General features: G+C 43.5%; 1 protein-coding gene across 3 annotated transcripts in view; it reads left to right on the plus strand.

Moving 5' to 3' along the window:
- Window positions 1-20453, plus strand: part of pam (peptidylglycine alpha-amidating monooxygenase) — a 108046-nt gene extending 87593 nt beyond the window's left edge. Inside the window, exons 21-24 of one of the 3 annotated variants that reach the window (XM_034095540.2) lie at window positions 1955-2005; window positions 2112-2354; window positions 8895-8954; window positions 19304-20453. In XM_034095540.2, coding sequence (XP_033951431.1) covers window positions 1955-2005; window positions 2112-2354; window positions 8895-8954; window positions 19304-19482 — 533 coding nt within the window. In that variant the 3' untranslated portion in view covers window positions 19483-20453. Of the gene's footprint in view, window positions 1-1954; window positions 2006-2111; window positions 2355-8894; window positions 8955-16381; window positions 17605-19303 lie in introns of those variants that run through there. The other 2 variants (XM_071205069.1, XM_034095541.2) reach the window with 2 other exon arrangements.
- Window positions 20454-21499: the final 1046 nt, after the last annotated feature.

Below are 21499 nucleotides of genomic sequence, written 5' to 3' on the forward strand. Positions count from 1 at the left end.
CAATCTGAATTTACTTATAAAAACATCTATATTGATTCTGACTTTTCTACATCCAACTTACAGGTTTATCATTGCTTTGAGAAAAAAGATTATTAATTGACCCCTTTTAGAAGTGAAGATATAGTCATTTGTTCTGGGAATGTCATCTTCGAGTCTGAGACCTGAAAAACAGGCTTGGGGTTTAACAGGTTAAATAACAAAAAGATACATAATTGGATTTTGAAAACAAATCACACACCAAAATTCCACAAATGTATTTTTATTTATGGGTATTTTACTAATCACTCCCCTTTTAAACTGTATTTGTTATTTATTTACTGTCCTACACATTGGAATGATTTCTCACCTTGTTTTTTACAACTATATTAAATAGATAAAGGTGTGCATTAGAAATATTTGTTTACATAAATGACCAAACAATTTGAGACCCACTCAGAGAGTCCTTTAACTCACTGTGCTGTAGTTATCAGTCTGACAGGAGAGAGCTCTCCCTCCACCTTGTTGTATTAACTGCTCTTTATACCCGTTAGCGCAGCTAGCACCAGAAGCTAACAAGTAACAACAATCCCAGTAACTGGTGCGCGCTCTCTCGTTTGCTCACTGTCATAAAATGCGCTCGTGCCACACACACACACACACAGAGAATGTGTGCTCCTCCGTGGAGAGGACGGCTTGCGTACAAAACATTTAAAAGTGGGTGTGACACAAACGGGATGTCTCGGCATCACAGATGTCCGAGTTATCCAGTGTGTCGATTTCACGGGCATTTCGTCGGACGTCTGCACTGAGGAAAGCAGCTGCCACGGCAAGTTGTTGTTCTAGATCAGGGGTCACCAACCTTTTTTAGGGTGAGGGCTACTTTCAAAAAATAAAACAAGTCGGGGGCCACTTTTACTCCTCTTTTTTTTTTTTTTTGCAGAGTATATGTAAGGTAACAGCCTTGACAGGCCACTAGGTGTTGCTGTTGCGCAGCAAATTGTTGTTTTTTGTCCATTGTGGGACACCGTATTTCTCTTGTTGTTCTGGGTGCGGCCGCCATCTTGGCGCTAATGTTTATATTCACTCCGCAAAAGGTGAACAGTGTTAATGGCGGCAAATAATTGTACACATTATTATGTTAAAAACGTCCAAACATTCCATTTATTTAATTAATGGGTTAGTTTAAATGTTTATTTACCCGTTTGTGTATGTTTGGGAGTGAGATGTTTATGTTTTGTCTGTTCATTTGGTTATTGTATTGGTTAGCATGTAGCTAATGGGCGAATGTTTATATTCACTCCGCAAAAGGTGTGTCAGAAGAGCTGCCATTGTGAAGAATAAATCGCTACTCAGCGTCTCCACCGCAATCCGATCTGCTGTGTCCTGTTTTCCACCCCTCTGCATAACATCCCATCACCAATAACAAACACAACGCAGAGTCCCATGGTGTTCAGAGAGGCTACGGGACATTTGGGTTACATATATATTTAGCACATTTTAACATTATTATATGACTCACGTTGCCCCTGCGGGCGACTGAGTGCCCGCGGGCACCGTGTTGGCTACCCCTGTGTTCAATCATGTCCAGACTGCTGTTCCAGCTAATCAAATCAAAATGAGTTCAAGCCCTGTGCCGTTAAAAAAATTGCATTGCAATTCATTTTTTAGCTCAACAGATTTTAATCTTAACGCATCTGTACCGATGTTTAACCGATTCACGATGCATCGTTTTTTTCTAATATGAAATATTAGTTGTAGTGGCTCTGCAGATGAACTGTCTACCTGTCTACCTCCCCGGGCGCTGTACAATAGCTGCCCACTGCTCCTAGTACTAGGATGGGTTAAATGCAGAGACCAACTTTCACTGTGTGGGATTCATCCTCCAATTATATGTTCTATGTTATTAAACTGTGCAGTCTTATTCCACTACTGGATTTAACAAATACCTACATTTTTTTCCATCTTCATTTTTCAGAGTTACATCGGTCTGTCAAGAAAGCTGGAATCGAGGTTCAAGAACTTGAAGGTGTGTATTTTTAAATGTTACAGTTTTAATGCTGTAATGATAATAAGAGGGCCTGAAATCAGGCATCAATGAAACCCTGTTATTAACATACTTTCTCTCTAAATAGAAATCGAGACGTTTTTCCAAACTAAACTGAGGCCGGAGCACAACATGTCGAAGGCAGCAGCCGTCCAAGAGAAGCAAACTGTGGCTCGGCATGAAGCCTACACAGAAGCAGCAGAGAAGAAGAAGAGTGCAGCTCAGCCCAGCAGGGGGCAGGCTGTTCTGCCAGCCATCATCACCACCCTGCTGCTCGTCCCTCTGCTGCTGCTGCTCTCCACTGGACTCTTCATCTGCTGGAGGAAAAACAGTGGGTGTTTCTCAATGTCGAGTAAAGCTGTTCCAGAGCAACTATTTCAAGCATACTACGTCATCGAGTGCCGCCGAAGTACTGTTCCAATGTCCAGCATATAGTCAGGTTCACTATATACTTTTGTGGGATTTTTGTGGGGATTTGCAATACTATACATTTTTGGAAAGGATATTGTATAAGGATTCAGAAAATCCATGTTTCCATTTGCCCAGGTGTTTATATGGCGGCCATTTTGGAATTTCCAAAATGGCCGCCGTAAAATGTAGGTTTTGTAATATCTTGACTTCTAAATAAGCTAGAACATTGATTTTAACTGCTAAACCCACATTTTCAGGATCAAGGAATCCAATGGTGCCAACAATAATGAGGTAGAACTCACTAAATTGCATGTTAACATAACCTTTATTGAGGACTTAACAGATAATTGACAATAACTGATTAAACTGAGTTTAAAATTGTGAACTTCAGTATCATCGTGACATGCATATTTTGTGTCCACAGAAAATAAGCAACCTTCTTAGACATCTAAATGTATACACATCTATGCATCATCATCACTATCATCATCAACACTTTCATCCATCACGGCATGGGAATCATCGTCGCACTGGCTACTGCAATGACACATATCAGTACAGGCTAAGTCATTAGCTCTGCACGAACATCTTCCAGATGAACAATTAGATTTACATCTGCATTGGACCATCTCAATGATGGCCTTTGGGGCTGGGAGGACCTCTGTGGTTGTTGGTTTCATGCCATCCGAGTCTCTGAAGTACCCATTGTGCAGGGGGTCCAGCTGCGGATCCTGAAGAACAATGGCTGCCTGTGCCCATACCCTGGTTTGGACATGGACCCTCAAAATATGCTGCTTCAGCGCTCCAAGTATTGGAGGGAGCTTGTCACTCTCTGCCCTGTGTTTGCAGAAGAGATGCCATCGTAGTTCAGGGATTGTCTTTATGTTGATACCCTTGGGTGAGTAGGCTGCACATACAAAGGAAGCTAGAGTGGACAGCATTCCTTCCGCCACTTCTGCTTCATCCAAAAGCATCTGCAGAGCATTGATAATATCTTCGTCTGCTTTTAAATAGATCTGCAGCCAGGTTGCCTTGCCTATGCGGGAGAATCTGCCTGTGTTGTCGGCCCCAGTGAATGCATGGAAAGCTGGCAATGCCTTTGCTCTTTCTTTACCTAGAGCTCGCCACAGTGGTTCAATCTGCACAACACCAGAGGCCATCGAAATCGATGTGTTCTTCAGCAAGAGATCATAGTTTGCTGTGACTAGCACTAGAATGTCTGTATCTGGTGAGAAGAACATCAACTGTGCATCAGCTGGGTTTCGGTGTGATGCCAGCACAGCCTGGTGGATCAGCAGCGTGTCTGCTTCTTCGTGGTTATTTTCTTCAAAGAGCAGGTCTTTGTTGCTCCTAGTGTTCCCAGAAGCTGACGTGATGATCAGCTTGGAGGATCCCCTGTTGTATTCTAGAATTTTGGCTGCAAGATAATCAGTCAGATCGGCCTTCGTCTGGTCATGAGAGAGGAACCTGCTCAGTGGGATATGTTTGATGTTGGTGTCATCTCTGACTTGGTACTGGATAGCTTTTCCTTGTCTTCGTTTATCTCTGGTTGCACTCTTCAGAGAATCTGTCCTGTATGTGTCGAACACAAGGATGATTTCATCATAGTCTCTTGTTAGTGACATCAGTCTGTCATTGAAGCAGCCACTCAGATCCTTGACTGTCACTACAGTTGCTGGTTTTTTGCTCAGCCTCTGACAAGCACCATGCCGTCCACCAGTGCTATCTTTCGACTTGGCTGATCAGTTGATGTGGTGTCTATGAATCCTGTATCCATTGCATCTTGGTGGGTAGTACTTCCAGTTTGAGGCAGCTGATGGTCTTCATGGGGCACATCTTCTCTTGTCAGCTTCTCAAGGAGACTGATTAACTTGGACTTGTCATGGCATGGCAGGATTGTTCCATTAGAAGCAAACAGTGCCCTTGGTGTTAGAGTAAATTCATAGTTTCCTATGGCCTCTTTCTGGTTTATGTCTCGGTTTGACCTGGCAAGTACCATCAGCCTTGCAAACAGGTCCTTGGTCTCCTTCAGATCCACTGTATTGTCTCTGAGTTTCACTGTAATCTTCTTGTTCCCAGACAGGAACATCTTATTGTTCACTTTCTTCACAGGGGCCCAGAGGCTGACATCTCCATTGATCTGCTCTGACACGTAGTCTTCATACAACTTCTGGCCAGTGACATCAGCATTCAAGATCTGTGGTACATACTCATCTGGTATGTAGGCAAGTGTGATTACATTGTACAGCTTGTCACCTTCAGTGGTAAAGGGGTTTCCATGACTGAGTATGACTGCCTTGATCTTGTCGATTGTACCATGCGCCCTGCCCTCTTGGCTGCACTTGGCCCAAGCTCATGGTGCTCTGTGCTTCTGTCAGCTTCCATGTCAAATTGACTCTTGAACTCTTTCGACAGACGTGAAAGTTCTGGTGTGACCATGAAAAATCTCTGTCTGGCATTGGCATTGTTAGAGATGCCAATAATCCCAGAGCGAATCTTCATCAGCTTCTTCAGATGTTCGCATGCGTGGTCTGCCCCAACAGACACAAAGGGAATGACACTCTTGGTGACGGATATATTACCTGCGTGTAGTTCCTCCCAGGTCTGAGGGTGATTGATCCTCAATCATGCATGTCTGCGATGTATCTTGGCCAGAGTCTTTTGTACTTGATGCGATCCATGGAAAAAAACAGCTTGCTCAGTGCTTCAAGGTCAGCATTCCGAGTTGCTGCTACGAAGAACAAGATTGTTGCCACCCGATGTAGGTAGCTCATCATGGCCTTGAACATTGCATGCTGGGATTTTTGTTCCTCCCATTCTTGGAATGCTGTGATGACTTCAGCAGTGGCTTCCAGGAGGGTCCTGTTGACTTGCTTCACAGATTCAGCCTTGATGTCTTTACCCTCCGAGCAGGCAGCTTCTACTCCCTCTGTTGCCTTCAGGCACACATATTTCAGTTGTGGGTTGTCCTTGAAGAACTCCTCCAGAGCCATTTCATAGAGTGCTACATACGAGTAGATGTGGGCATGGAGAGCTCGCTTGTAGTGTGTGCATTTCAGGATTTGCCTTGTTGTGGCAGGACCATACACATCTGCTTCCATCCAGGCATCATCTATACCCGAGTTCTCCATGGAGGCACCAAGAGCTCTGAGGGCAGCCATGACGACATGCAGCTCACCCAGTCTGGGAACAACCATCTGTTTCAGGTCAGGTCTGGCATCTAGGAGCTGCACCACCTTCTCATAGAGGGCCATGTCAAAGGTAATGACTGTGGGGTGATCTTCCCCAACTGCCAACTTCCTCAGCTAATTTGCTTGCATGATTATAGTCAACAGAGTTGACCACTCGTGTGCCACCTCTGGCAATAGTGGCAAGGCTCCAACCTGTGTCAAGGGAAGGCTTTCAGACAACAGTGAGTTGTATCCTGCCCAGCCTGGAATATTGCTGGAAGTTTCTCTGCTTTCATTCTGGATAATGCAGATGCAACAACCCATCCTAGATGTGTCAGCTGATAGGATTCTGAGATCTCCCTGCTGATGGCAAACTGTTCTGACCTCGCATCACTAAGCCACCAGGGTGGGAGGAGGGGGTCAGGAGGACGGGACTGAACTGACCGCCCAGGGGCACGGCAGAGGACCAGGAAGGGGTCTCGGGCGGACGGCCCGGGGGCAAGGCAGAGGACCAGGAAGGGGTCTCGGGCGGACGGCCGGCCCGGGGGTAAGGCAGAGTCCAAAAAGGGGGATTCGGGCGGACGGCCCGGGGGCAAGGCAGAGGACCAGGAAGGGGTCTCGGGCGGACGGCCCGGGGGTAAGGCGGAGTCCAAAAAGGGGGACTCGGGCGGACGGCCCGGGGGCAAGACAGAGTCCAAGGTGGGGACCATGGAGGGGCGAAGGCAGCGGCAGGAAGAGTCAGGGGGCCGGGCCCGAGGGCGAGGACCGCTGCACCCAGGGGGCCGGGCTCGAGGGCGAAGACCAGACAGCTCCGCAGGCCGGGCAGGAAGGCGCTGACGGGACAGTGCCGGAGGCCGGGCAGGACCCGGTGTCGGAGCTGGTGGGACAGGCCTCGGCAGGACCCCCGGCAGGAGAGCAGTCGGCGGGGCCTCCAACGGCACAGGACAAAGGGTTGGCAGGACCCCCGGCAGGAGAGTAGACAGCGGGACCCCCAACGGGACAGGTCAAAGGGTTGGCAGGACCCCCGGCAGGAGAGTAGTCGGCGGGGCCTCCAACGGCACAGGACTAAGAGTTGGCAGGACCCCCGGCAGGAGAGCAGTCGGCGGGACCACCAACGAGACAGGACAAGGAGCTGGCAGGCCCCCCGGCAGGAGAGTAGGCGGCGGGACCTCCAACGGGACAGGACACAGGGTTGGCAGGACCCCCGGCAGGAGAGCAGTCGGCGGGACCCCCAACGGGACAGGACATGGAGTTGGCAGGACCCCCGGCAAAAGAGCAGTCTGCGGGACCTCCAACGGCACAGGACCTGGGGTTGGCAGGACCCCCGGCAAAAGAGTAGTCTGCGGGACCTCCAACAGCACTTCAGTAGGGACTTGAGATGGGACTAGAGAAGGGACTAGGAAAGTGATCTGAGGAGGGACTACAGAGGGGACTAGAGGAGGGACCAGAGGAGGAACTAGAGAACGAAACTTGAGAGGAGACTCGAGAGGGAAACTAGAGAGGGGACTCGAGGAGGGACTAAAGGAGGGACTAGAGGAGGGAACTCGAGAGGGGACTAGAGGAGAGACTAGAGGAGGGCCTAGAGGAGGGACTAGAGGAGGGCACTTGAGAGGGAACTAGAGAGGGGACTCGAGAAGGGACTAGAGGAGGGACTCGAGGAGGGACTCGAGGAGGGAACTCGAGAAGTGACTAGAGATGGGACTAGGGAATTGACTAGAGGCGGGACTAGAGATGGAACTTGAGAGGTGACTCGAGAGGGGACTGGAGAGGGGACTCGAGAGGGAACTGGAGATGGGACTTGGGAAGGGACTTGGGAAGGGACTTGGGAAGGGACTTGAGGAGAGACTAGAGGAGGGGCTCGGGAAGGGACCAGAGGAGGGACTAGAGAGGTGACTAAAGGGGGGACTGGAGAAGGGACTAGGGAAGTGACTAGAGGAAGGACTTGAGAAAGGAATTGAGTAGGGACTATGGCAGCTGGGACCAGGACTGGGGCCGGAACTGGGGCTGTAACCATGGTTGCTAAGGCCGGAACCAGGGCCGGAACCATGGCTGTAAAGTCCGGTTCCGGAGCAGGGACCATGGCTGATGGGACCGGCACTGGAGCCGGAACCATGGCTGCTGGGCAGGGAACCGGAACACGGATCCATGGCTGTGTGGGGTGGTACTGGAGCACGGTACCATGGCTATGTGGGATGGTACTGGGGCACGGAACCATGACTGCTTGGGGCTGAACTGGTTCTGGAACCCTGTCCCTTTGGGCTCGTGCTGCCAACCTGGCCTTGCGACCCCTTCCTTTAGGAGCCGTTTGGAGGCTCCGTGGACCTCCAAAGGCCAGACGAGTACCAGCGAATGGCTCCTGGACAGTAGCAAACACTGGGTGAGAAGCAGGGCTGACGCCAGACGGACCACACCGATGCGTGTGGTGTCAAAACAGGAGTTAGGAGACCTGGGTCTGTCAGGACTGGGAAAACAAATTGTGAGGTAATCCAAAAGCCTGGCAGGTAAGAATTTCACCAAACTTTGATTCCTCAGTGTAAGGTGGACTGCTTCTGCCAGAGCAGCATCTCGCTGCTGAACCCTGACCGCTCCTATCCATTGATCAGAGCAGGTAGCCAAAGAAAAAGTAAAATCCAATAATTCCTGCTCAAAAGGATCTGCTGGGCCCATATTTGAGGTCGGGTTGTAATGTTACGGTGTGTGAAGCAGGTAGGACCCAAATGCAGATTAAAGTAAAAATAATTCCTTTATTCCAAGGCTATGCTGACAAATACAGAACAGAACACTCACCGAGGACAAGCCAATACACAAGACAACCCGACAAAGAGAGACAGAAAACCCAGAACTTAAATACACCCAGGACTAATCACATAAACACAAGACAGGTGAGGAGGGAGGAGAAAACACATAGGTACCAGGTGAACACAATTGGGTAATCAGAGAGGGAAACCGACAGAAAGCAAACAGGCAGGAAACGGGGGTGAACACTTTACAAAATAAAATAGGAAACCCAAAGATAGAAAAGGACACGAAAAATACAAACACAGACAAATCCTAACAAAGCACATGTCAGTTTGAGCAGAGTGTGCCCACTGAGAGGACAAAAAAAGCACACATCTTGACTGGGTGTTTGAATCTCATGTTAAAGTCATTGTTGGAAAAGTGTACAAAGATAAAACGTTATAATAATACCATTTTAAAACAGGACACATTGCTCTGTTGTCTTTGGTGCTCTTAATATTAAATTCCGCTCATAGATCAATATCATAGAATACAATATTTTTTGTCTGCAGACCGATGTGAGGTGAAATCCGAACCCAGCTCTGTGGGAGGAATCTGGGGGAAAATAAGAGGTAAGTCATTAATGATAACTAAAATAGAACCTTTTACACACGTAATATTGTATTTGACCTGGGCAGGATTCCCATGTTCTAATTATATTCAGAATATTTCAATTCAGAAATACTGAATACTACATTTCTTTTCTTTCTTTTTTTTTCTTTCTTTTTTTTTTCTTTGTATATCACAAGACATCGTGACATAGAACTTTCCATTCAGATGACCCACAGTTACATGAAAAAACAGAGTACAGCAAATCATTTTATAATGTAAATGAAATACAAAGGAATATAAAGAAATACATAAATACAGAGAGACAAAATAAATACTAATAATAATACAAAATAATTTATATTTGTACAAAGACCAGACAGTTCCCATATTATTAATCTTTAACACAGTTTAGTTCGAACTATCCTTATCAGCTAGTGAGACAACCAGGTATCTTTCAACACCATTCCAACTTTGGGTAAAGGAGTCCATTTGTATTTGTAGACTTGCAGTCATCTTTTCCATTGGGTAAACCTGTTTAAGTCTGTGCTTTCACTGAATTATTGTCGGAGGTTTTGCGTCCTTCCAGTTCACAGTTATTATCTTCTTGGCGATCAATAAGAGTATCCGTAAGTTGTACCTCTGTCTGTCTATATTGTATGTCTCTGTACATCTAGCTCCAAGTAAGAACAACATTGGATCTACTGGGACAGGCGCTTCAAGTATAATTTAAATGTCCTCTTTAACCGATTTCCAAAATCTTTCAATTGCTGAGCAGTCCCAAATAATATGTATAGTGTCCCCTATTTTTCAAAATTTCATCCAGCATAACGCAACCAATGGTCCTTGTTCATACTTAGAAATTATGAAATGAGTGTTAAATTCCTGATTTTCAGCTTCCAATCAAATTATTTCCATTACTGACTATTCATTCCTTTATGGCTGCCAGCACACAAGTCTTCCCACACTTCACCCTAGATTGTAAAATGTAGTTGTATTTCCCATTTCTCGTTAACGTTCCAGGTATATTGGGAGGCTTCCGCCATGATTCTCTTATGATATAGATGCTTTTTAGTTGTGAAGCATTTTTCTGCAATCCTGATTAAGTATTCCTCTACAGGTACATCTCAATATATTAGAATATCTTTGATTCATTTTTAGTATTTCTATTTAAAAAGTGAAACTTCATTTCACACAAAGTGAATTATTTCAAGTATTTATTTGTTTTAATCTTGATGATGATGGCTTACAGCTCAGGAAAACCCAAAATTCAGTTTCTCAGAACATTTCAAGATTCCATATTGTAGACTCAGCTAATCAACTCAAAACACCTTCAAAGGTTTCCTGAGCCTTTAAATGGTATCTCAACTGGTTCAGTAGGCTACACAATCACAGGGAAGACTGCAGACCTGACAGTTTTCCAGAAGACTGTCATAGTCCACAAGCAACAGAGTTGATCAACATGGACTCCAGGATACTCTGCAACTTCTACAGGCACCAGTGAGAGCATCACGGCCTGGTACGGCAGCTGCCCGGCCTCAATCGTAAGACTCTACAGAGGGTGGTGAAAACTGCACAGCACCAGGACCAGGACGGAGCATGGAGGACCTCTACTCCCAGCGGTTCAGGAAGAAAGCCCTCAGGATTACAAAAGACCCCCATCACCCCAGCCACAAACTGTTCTGTCTGCTGCCGTCTGGCAGGCGGTACCGCAGCATCAGGTCTAAAACCACCAGACTCAGGGACAGTTTCATCCCACAGGCCAGAAGACTATTAAACACCTGAACTTTTGAAACAACATCCATAACATTCATCTGGCTGCAACTTACAAATTATTTATCTAATATATCATATTCTAATCACTTGTATATATACTCTTATTGCACTATTTTACTATTTTCTTTTTTGTATTTACTTGCACTATTTTCTTCTGTTTTATTGTGGTGCGCTGCTGTGCTGGAGGAGCCTGTGACCTAAGGTTTTCATCGTCATAACTACACTGTAGCTATGTACGTATGACTAATAAAAGCCTTGAACCGCAGACTTGGGAGGATTGTCAAGCAAAAGCCATTCAAAAATCACAATGAGTGGGCTGAGGCTGGAGTCAGTGCATGAAGAGCCACCACGCACAGACGTCTCCAGGGCTACAAGTGTCGCATTCCTCGTGTCCAGTCACTCCTGAACCAGAGACATTTTCAGAAGCGTCTTACCTGGGCTAAGGACAAATGGAACTGGTCTGTTGCTCAGTGGTCCAAAGGCAAGGCAAGGCAAATGTATTTATATAGCACCTTTCAACAGAAGGCAATTCAAGGTGCTTTACAAAAATGAAAGACATTCGGACAAAGGCATTTAAAAACAGTAAAAGATAATAAAGTTAATGTAATGGTTAAGAAAAAGGTGCAAATCACCCAAATCGACCAATGGGTTCCAGAGATATGGTCCTGCGTAAAGTATAAAGAATGCCAGCCAGCGTAAGAACATTACGCAGCAGACTTTACTTATTGTTTACTACGTAAGGAAGCAGGAATTGCAGCAGGACCCAGAGCACACGGAGCACTGAGCGGAAAGCAGATAACGGAATTGCAGTGTTATTGCTTATAGATTATCAGAACATTTCAAAGGGTACACAGCCACATTGGATATTAACCTATGGATTAACTACATCATCGTTTTTATCGTTTAAATGCCATTGAAGACCAGACAAAGGGGAAGGTAAGCCATGTTAGCCTAGCGCATGTTAGTACCTAGCGCCACTTGTTTTGATGTACGTTTTTGTTGATAACGTCGCGAGTTTGTATCTTTCAGTATTGAGGTGGGCACCGTTAGATTCTGTGTCTTTACGATCATAAACAATGTGTTGGATGTGCAGCTAGGATAAGTAATAAGGCAGCTAGCAGTGATTTTCGGTGCAGTAATAGGTTCGCATTTTTCGCTCGGGCTAATTCAGAGGCTCACTGTTAGCATTGTGTGTTTTTTTTTTTTTTAAAGAAAAATGAAAAAGATCAGTTAAATGAGTTTTTTCCCGTTATATGGATATAAAATATTCATAGTTTATTAAATATTAATTTACCCCTTTTAGAAGTGAAGATATAGTCTTTGTTGTGTTAGTGGCCTTTTCGAGCCTGAAACCTGAAAAACAGGCTCGGGGCTTAAGAGGTTAACGACCAAATTATGTACGAAGAGTGAAAATTGTGGCCAGTTGGAACAAAATCTCTTGAGATTTTACAGCTCCTCTCCCCTCTAGCCATGATGTCACCCACTCTAAGTCTTAACAAGCTCTCCCATACACACCCATTATAAAATGTGAAACCGTGTGAAATGTTCACAAAACGTAAGCTACGTCAGAACCGTACTAGCTATCAAAAAATATCCAAGTAGTCTAATAAAGTCCATAGTCTCGAGAACCGTTTAAACTTGTCATTGTTGTTCTTCGTTAAAGAATGCGGAATCTGTATGGGGTCAAAGTGGAGTGTGTTTGAGCTCTGTTCAAATGGATTTCCCATTCAGTCCTATGGGACAAATGATCGCAGTTTTTCTGTGATTTGCATGAAAACGGCTTAGCGAATCTCTTATAAAAGACAAAGCAACCCGATCCCGGTCATTCCGCATTTTTTTATGTGTTTTTTGTGTGTTTCGTGTCAACGCTGCCGGGCGAGTAGCATGACAACATTTGTGGCAGAAGAAGGAGAATAAGATGAGATAAGTATGTGAATAATATACTCTGTTTGGCTTCGCCAGTCACACAGAATAACGGCCCCTACACACGGCGTGGCGTGCGTTGTCGCTTGCCTGCGGGGGGGGGGCTGAAACTCGACCAACAACCAATCACATGAATCTCCCGCCCCAGACACACAAGCACGCGGTTTGATTGGCTAAAGAACTGTTGTGTGTTCTTGATTAGTGCTGCGTACCTGGACTCACATTCAGGTTCAGGTCCGGACTCAAGTCCAGAGGTTCAGGTTCAGGTCCGGACTTATAAGTCCGGACCTGAACCCATGGCTTGTGTCAAGTGGTGTGAGTAACTAAAGTGAACTTATTGTGAGCTAATTATCAATTGAAAATTAATTCATAATCAACTCAAATTCAAACTCATCAGGTTTATTGTGCTCCCTTCCAACTTGTGTCTACATTTCTCTACAAAGTACAAATGTGCCACTTAGTCTACAAATGACTTATGACAGCAACTACAGTGAACTACTACAAAGTTCAAACATTTATTTCATTTACCAAACTAAAGTAACCAAACAGTCCCTGAGCTGACTGAGCCTAAATCCCTAAAACGTTGCTGAAAGGTAGAGTGTAGAGTAGACTATACGCATCACACTGTTACACACCTAATATACAGTATAGGCTACACTCTAGTGACTGTACAGTCAGAGTGTACTGTACTGTCTGTGCACCATGTATTTTCTACAACTCTACAATACATACTGTTAGAAATTCAAATCAATGTTGATATGGCGTAATTTTGAATTAAAAACACTAATTTAAATCACTTTTATTCTGAAAAAACCGAAAGTTCACACTATTAACTTAAAACTTTTATTCTGAAAATTCTTCACTTCCGGTTAGCATTAGCATGTGGCGAAATTCTACGTTTTCAAACCGTAAATCGAAGGTGAAATGACATGTGATGTTGTACACTGAGCACACTGGGATTAGCACTCATTTATTGACGCTGAATAACGTTTATCAGGGAATGTTTAAATAACCACAGACACCAGAATATACGTAAGTGCTAGTTTTTTTGCGAGTCCAAGTACCGGTTCCTGACGTTCCGGTTTTAACCGGACTTGAACCGAAACTTTTTACAAGTCCAGTACCGGTTCGGCGTACCGGTACGCAGCACTATTCTTGATAGCTATGGACTGACTCAGCATGTGACGGAGCCCACGCACAATAAGGGGCACACTCTGGACTTAATTATCTGAAAGGGTCTGAATATCTCTAAGGTTGTGGTGACTGATGTTTCACTCTCTGACAATTCCTGTGTTTTCTTTGAGAGCTCTATTTCTGTTCAAATTTTTTTCAAAAAGAGGTAACCACAAAGCGATATTTAACTGAAAACACAAGGGAAATGTTTACTCAGAATGTTTCTTCCACACTTGCCCCTGCTAACACCTCAGTAAATGAGCTAGTAGATCATTTTAATTCAAAAATTAAAAATGTTATAGATGCCATTGCTCCAACTAGGGTAAAGGAAGTGACTGGGAAGAAAATATCTCCATGGAGAAAGGCCATGACCGTGAGAACAGAGAAAAAAGAGTGTCGAAAAGCTGAATGCAGCTGGCGAAAAACAAATCTCCAGGTGCACTTTGAAATCTATAAAGAGAGACTTGGCCTTTATAATTTGGAATTGAAATTTTCCCGACAGGCTTTCTTCTCTGATATCATTTCCAAAAACAACGCACGTGCCTTGTTCGCTACCGTCGACAGACTAACTAACCCCCCAGTGTCAGTAGCCTCTGAATTTCTATCCACCAGGGCGTGCAATGAATTTGCCTCCTTCACTGACAACATTCAGAAAATCAGACAAGCAGTCAGTGCCTCTGCATCAGGAACAGCAAATGTTTTGTCTCTGTGTCCACCTAATATCAATTCAAACACCATGACACAATTCCATCAGATTAATGATAAAAACCTAGAGGACATTATACAACTTCTGAAATCCTCCTCCTGCTGCTTTGATATTATTCCAACAGGATTTTTCAAAAATGTTTTTCCTTGCATGGCCTCAGAACTACTTCATATAGTAAACAAGTCTCTTCACTCAGGTGTTTTTCCACAGGCCCTGAAAACTGCAGTCATTAAACCGCTCTTAAAAAAAGAATAATCTAGACGCTTCAGTAATGAACAATTACAGGCCCATATCAAACCTGCCATTTCCAGGTAAAATCATTGAAGAAGTTGTTTTTCAACAGTTGAGTAATTTATTGCATTTAAATAACTGTTTCGATGTGTTCCAGTCAGGCTTTCGTCCAAACCACAGCACTGAGACTGCTCTTGTAAAGGTCTTCAATGACATCCACTTAAACACAGACAGTGGCAGAACTTCAGTGTTAGTATTATTAGATCTCAGTGCTGCGTTTGACACTGTTGACCACAGCAACTAGACCGACTGGAAAACTGGGTGGGACTTTCGGAAACAGTTCTAAATTGGTTTGAATCCTACTTAAAGGACAGAAACATGTTTATATAGGTAAATACAAATCTGAGTTGACAAATATGACATGTGGGGTTTCTCAAGGCTCCATCTTGGGGCCTCTTCTCTTTAACATCTACATGCTACCACTGGCTCGGATAATGAAAAACAACAAAATAAGTTTCCATAGCTATGCGGATGACACACAAACTTACATAACCATTTCACCAGGAGACGATGCTCCAATTCAAACACTGAGTAAGTGCATTGAACAAATCAATGACTGGATGTGTCAGAACTTTCTCCAATTAAACAAAGATAAAACTGAGGTAATGGTTTTTGGAGCCAAGGCAGAACGTTTAAAAGTTAGCGCTGAGCTTCAGTCTGCAATGTTCAAAACAACAGATAAAGCCAGAAATCTAGGTGTAGTCATGGACTCTGACCTGAGTTTCAACAGTCACATTAAAACAGTTACTAAATCAGCCTACTATCACCTAAAGAATATATCTAGGATTAAAAGACTAATATCACAGCAGGATTTGGAAAAACTTGTCCATGCTTTTATCTTCAGTAGACTGGACTACTGCAATGGTGTCTTCACAGGTCTCACTACAACATCTATTAGGAAGCTGCAGCTGATTCAGAACGCCGCTGCTCGAGTCCTCACTAACACTAAGAAAGTGGATCACATCACTCCTGTTCTGAAGTCTTTACACTGGCTTCCTGTGTGTCAAAGAATAGATTTCAAAATACTGCTGCTGGTTTATAAAGCACTGAATGGTTTAGGCCCAAAATACATTACTGACCTCCTGCTAAATGATGAACCATCCAGATCTCTCAGGTCTTCAGGGACTGGTCAGCTTTCTGTCCCCAGAGTCAGAACTAAACATGGAGAAACAGCATTCAGTTATTATGCTCCAAATATCTGGAACAAACTCCCAGAAACCTGCAGGTCCGCTGCAACTCTTACTACTTTTAAGTCCAGCAAGAAGACTTTTCTTTTTGCCGCTGCTTTTAATTTTAATTGAAACTGAGCCGTTGTGTTCATCAGTAAAGTGGAACTTCTGTGTGAACTATTCATATCTTAATGCACTGTAACTTTTTATTCATGGTTTTTTCTTTTAATGTCATTTATTATCTTTTACTGTTTTTAAATGCCTTTTTCTGAATGTCTTTCATTTTTGTAAAGCACCTTGAATTGCCTTGTGTTGAAAGGTGCTATATAAATAAACTTGCCTTGCCTTGCCTAGAGCTTGTACTGGCATATGATTATATTGGCTGACGTAGAACATTGCTCTACTTTTGCAGCGAGCACCGCGAGAGAAGCTACGCTTTGCTCCCACAATGCAGTTCGGCGAATCGTGACGTCACCCCATTCAAAGTGAATGGGCAGAAGCGTTGAAGTGGCAACGCACGCCGCCGTGTGTAGGGGCCATAAAGGTCTCAGAGTCTGTGGAGTGGAGATGCACATAATCCAAGATGCTTGAAGTCCACTGTGAAGTTTCCACAGTTTGGGGAGCCATGTCATCTGCTGGTGTTGGTCCACTGGGTTTTATTAAGTTCAAAGTCAACACAGCCGTCTGCCAGGAAATGTTAGAGCACTTCATGCTTCCTTCTTCTGACAAGCTTCATGGAGATGCTGATTTCATTTTCCAGCAGGACTTGGCACCTGCCCACATTGCCAAAAGTACCAGCAACTGGTTTAATGACCTTGGAGTTACTGGTCTTCATTGGCCAGAAACCTCCCATGACCTGAACCCTATAGAGAATCTATGGACTATTGTCAAGAGGAAGAGGAGAGACACGAGACCCAATAATGCAGACGAGCTGACGGCTGCTATTGAAGCAACCTGGGCCTCCATCACACCTCAGTAGAGCCACAGGCTGATCCCCCACATGTCACACCGCATGGATGCACTCATTTGTGCAAAACCAACTAATTACTGAGAGCAGAAACATGAACATACTTTTCAGAAGGCCGACATTTCTGTTTTATTGTTGGCATCATGTAATATTCAAATGTTCTGAAAAATAGAATTTTGGGTATTCATTAGCTGTAAGCCGTAATCATCAAGATTAAAACAAATAAACAATTTAAATAATTAACTTTGTGTGAAATGAATTCAGATGATAAATGAGTTTCACTTTTTAAATGGAAATACTTAAATGAATAAACTTTTCAATGATAATCAAATGTATTGAGATGTACCTGTATATTGTTTGGATCTTTGCTGTCTGCCTCTCTTTGCGGCTCATAATATAGTGTCTTATGCAGAGGTACCTGTACATATCATTTGATGGAAGCCCAAATTACTCCTGAAATTGGGAAACGGTTTTGACATCTGTTCTACTAAATATTTGATTCATTGTGATAAGACATCTATCGGCCCATCCTTTACATCCTCAATCCCTTGTCAAAGGAGGGAACCCTATATTGCCTACAATCAGCATGGCTCATGACATTATCCACAACTAGAGTATGCCTTATCTTTACATTTGCATCTTGTTAATATATTTAATATCAATAAAAGACAAAGCTGATAATGTCACACCCTTGGTTGCATTTTGCTCTATCTGTGCCCATCCTGTTTCTTGAATTTTCTAATCCAGGCCACTATTTCAGTTAACTGAGCAGCCCATTTAAAATGTTTTAAATGTGGCAAGCCCAAGCCTCCCTTATCATTAGGTAGGAAGAAAGAGTTTAAGTCTTACTCTGGGTCACTTATTCTACCAAATAAATGTAGAAATTAACTTACTTAACATGTTGAAGATGGAGGTTGGAATTCCCACAGGAAGAGATTGAAATAGGAGGAGTAATCATGGAAGCAGGTTCATTCTTATCGTCTCCATCCTTCCAAATAATATGAGGGGAGTGAGTGTTTTATAAAAAGCTAAATGTCATCCGCAAAAAGGGCTATTTAGTATATTAACCCTCCCATATCCACTATTCCTTGAATCTTTATATTTAGGCGTATAGCCTCTGCTAAGGGTTCAATGCTGAGTGCGAAAACAAGCTGTGACATTAATTTGCCCTGCCTCACACCCCTCTACATTAAACAAATCAGAACAATGACCATTAACTCTTATTATTGATTTATGATTTGTATAAAACAAATTGATGCAAATCAACTCTATCAAATGCCTTCTAAGCATCTAGGCCAGGGGTGAAAACATACGAAGGGCTGGGCCCCTCACTAGAGGTTAGGTATATTGCCTCATAAGTTAAGTTAGAAGTTAGCAAAATCAATCAAATAGGTACATTTTGCTTAATCAGCCTACATCAAAGTTCTCCGTAGGGTTTCAATTATTTTGGTTTACTGAAACTTCCATGAACCAGTCTTACCCCTAGTTTCCACTGGCTCCGTCTGTGTCGCGTAACGGCTGCGCCGCGGTTTTGGTCCGGCCTCCTCCGGCGTCATATACCCTACCGGGCGCGTTTCAGAAGCGTCTTGCCTGCCGGCTCGCAGTTTCAGTTGATTTGAGCATATTTCCTGGACAGACTACTTTGTACAGACAAAGTTAATAATAATTGTAATATTCCAGTTATAAACGACATGACTCAAAGATGTGTTGCTGTATTTTAGTGGTAAAATCATCATAATTATTCTATATATATAATTGACACAGTGCCTGTAAACCGGAGGAGAACGCTGGCATTTCTCCTCCTACTTGAACGACTACGGAGGGATAGGGTCTGCAAAATGAGTTTGTGTGTGTGTGTATAACTGTGTTTATATATATATATATATATATATATGCTATATATGCTCTGAACGTTCGAATTCCTGCCTGCCCGACATTACCTTACGGTTGCGTCGCGTCAAAAAATAGACTTCAATCCTATTTCGAGCGGAGCCCAGCGGCGAGACGCTTCTGGGACGCTTCTGAGCCGTAACGCAGCGCGTCTGGTGGAATGGCACCCATTGACTAGAGTGGCCGCGATCCTTGCGGACGCCGCGGCGCAGCCACAACGCGCCGCAGATGGACCCCGTGGAAACTAGGGGTTACTGTGTCCCTTTGGTGTTAACTTCCTGTCCGTCTTCTGTCTATTTCCTCTAGAAATAATAAGACTTTCTTTAGTTTTCAAAATAGTGCCTTTTTTCCCATCAGCTGTAAATAATAGTTTATAACCTGAACATCATCCCTAATACTCCACGAGAAGGAATCATTTGTATTTGTGAAACTGTTCATCATTTGGTGGTTGGTGATTTTGTTTGCCCGTGTGTTCAGGTAAAGCTGTGGGCAGTCTGAACCTGGGGAACTTCTTTGCGTCGCATAAGGGTTACAGTCGCCAGGGCTTCGACCAGCTGAGCACTGAGGGCAGCGACCAGGACAGACACGATGTTGACAGCAGCGACTCGGAGAACGAGGAGTACTCCGCTCTGCCGCCGCCTCACCCCCCCTCTTAGACCCTTTGGCCAGTCACCAAGCTCCTGCTTACAGTGCTGAGTGTATGCTTTTCATCACGTGTCTAACCGTTGTAAAGCTGCCAATCTTATTATTTATATATTTAAACATGTGCTGTATATAAAGATAATTTAAACATTAATGTAATTTAATCGTGGTCTTGATAAAGCATGGTCTTGGTAATTCATTGCACACATTTCACTATGAAAGATTGTTTTCCCCAAATCAAACTTGCGAGTAAAACCATTAGCACAGCTCTAATGATGTGGCCTTAGATCCAGCCTTAAAACAAGACCAAATCTCCCAATGGCTTAAGCCAGTGTTTTTCATTTGTTGAGCCAGGGCACATTTTTTACATTAAAGAAATCTTGAGTCCCACCACCAACCAAAAGTGTAACACAATGACACATTTACAATGACAATTAGTCAATAGTCTCTCAATGTATTTATACTCACACTGAGGTGTGAAGCCTGGGAGTGTTTAGATGAACACAAAGCTGATATCCTGGCAGGAACTGGAGAAAGGCACACAAAGCTCTTCCTCAACAGCTCGCAGTCTCTCTCTGTTTTTAGTTTGTATAGCAGTCATGCCTGAAAAGCTCGCTTGGGACCACGACACTGTTGTTAAGCTTTTCCCGAGACACCAAGCATAACGGAGTCGGTGCATCAGGATCCCCGGTGAAAGTCAATCCAAACAAAAGATAACTTTTGCTGTATTTTCTTGAGCTCACCATTTTTGCTTTCGTTTGACCACCACTCATATTACTCTCTTCATCTCCGTTAGAATTTTGTCCAGGGTCCAGTTCGGAGTGTTGAATGTTCTGCCTTCTCTGTGCCATCACAAAATGCATTATGGGATTAAAACAGCTGCTGCTTTTTGAGCTTGTATTATATTGATGTGTGTGTGTGTGTGTGTGTGTGTGTGTGTGTGTGTGTGTGTGTGTGTGTGTGTGTGTGTGTGTGTGTGTGTGTGTGTGTGTGTGTGTGTGTGTGTGTGTGTGTGTGTGTGTGTGTGTGTGTGTGTGTGTGTGTGTGTGTGTGTGTGTGTGTGTGTGTGTGTGTGTGTGTGTGTGTGTGTGTGTGTGTGTGTGTGTGGCTACACACATACATGGAACCACATCAGCTGTTTGTTTTTTTTTGTTACATTTGTGGAAATAAAGGTTTTAAGCTTCGTCATTTGCTAAATGGTAAGCCGTGAGTGAAATGCTGTGATGCAAACGGGCTAAAACAGGAAACACGTGTTCGTACGGTGGATGTTAATCTGGATATGAATTGCTCTTTGTCGGCTGTGTGATTTTTTGTTTCTTGTGAAGCTTTTTGCAGCGGTCTGTTGAAAGGCACGCTTCAGACTGCAATAGTTTCTCAAATGTTTTAAATCATAGTTACCGTGAAATAAAAAATTATGAATTGATCACGTTTCAAAATGTATGGACATGAATAGAACACCAAGAAGATGGCAAAATACATGTTATTTCAAACGTAATGGCAACATTCCAAGTACTTCTTTGTGTGAATCAAGTGCTTGAGTCGCAATGCAAAAATGAATTAATAAAACAAGTTCACAGTGCACACCTCTAAAAATAAAAAAAGAGAGAAAACACAAATATGATGGATATACACTGTTCAGTTTAATTCTGTTTTCTATGGTTTTACTACATTCGATCTTTCATTGCCTATTCTTAGAATTCATCTAGTATACTTAGACCCTGATGAAATATTTCCATTTCTATCCATATATATTATATTTGTATATTGTTTGAATTGCATATCCTAGAAATTGCAATTCCGATGTTGCAGTTACGTGTGAGCAATCAGATTTTAATGTTGACACCCTACTTTTTGCTGCAAGAGTAATATTTTGAGTATATATGTTATTTGTGTAATAAAGTATCTGCAAAGCATCACAGTTTCACAGAGCTTCTTGGATCAGACCATGAATGATTTTTGACCAGTCATGTGTATTTTTTTACTCTCAGACATGTAATTCAAGCATTCAAGATGTAGTAGTAGTAGTAGTAG

The sequence above is a fragment of the Pseudochaenichthys georgianus genome, chromosome 12 (assembly GCF_902827115.2).
Source record: "Pseudochaenichthys georgianus chromosome 12, fPseGeo1.2, whole genome shotgun sequence".
Lineage (NCBI taxonomy): Eukaryota > Metazoa > Chordata > Actinopteri > Perciformes > Channichthyidae > Pseudochaenichthys > Pseudochaenichthys georgianus.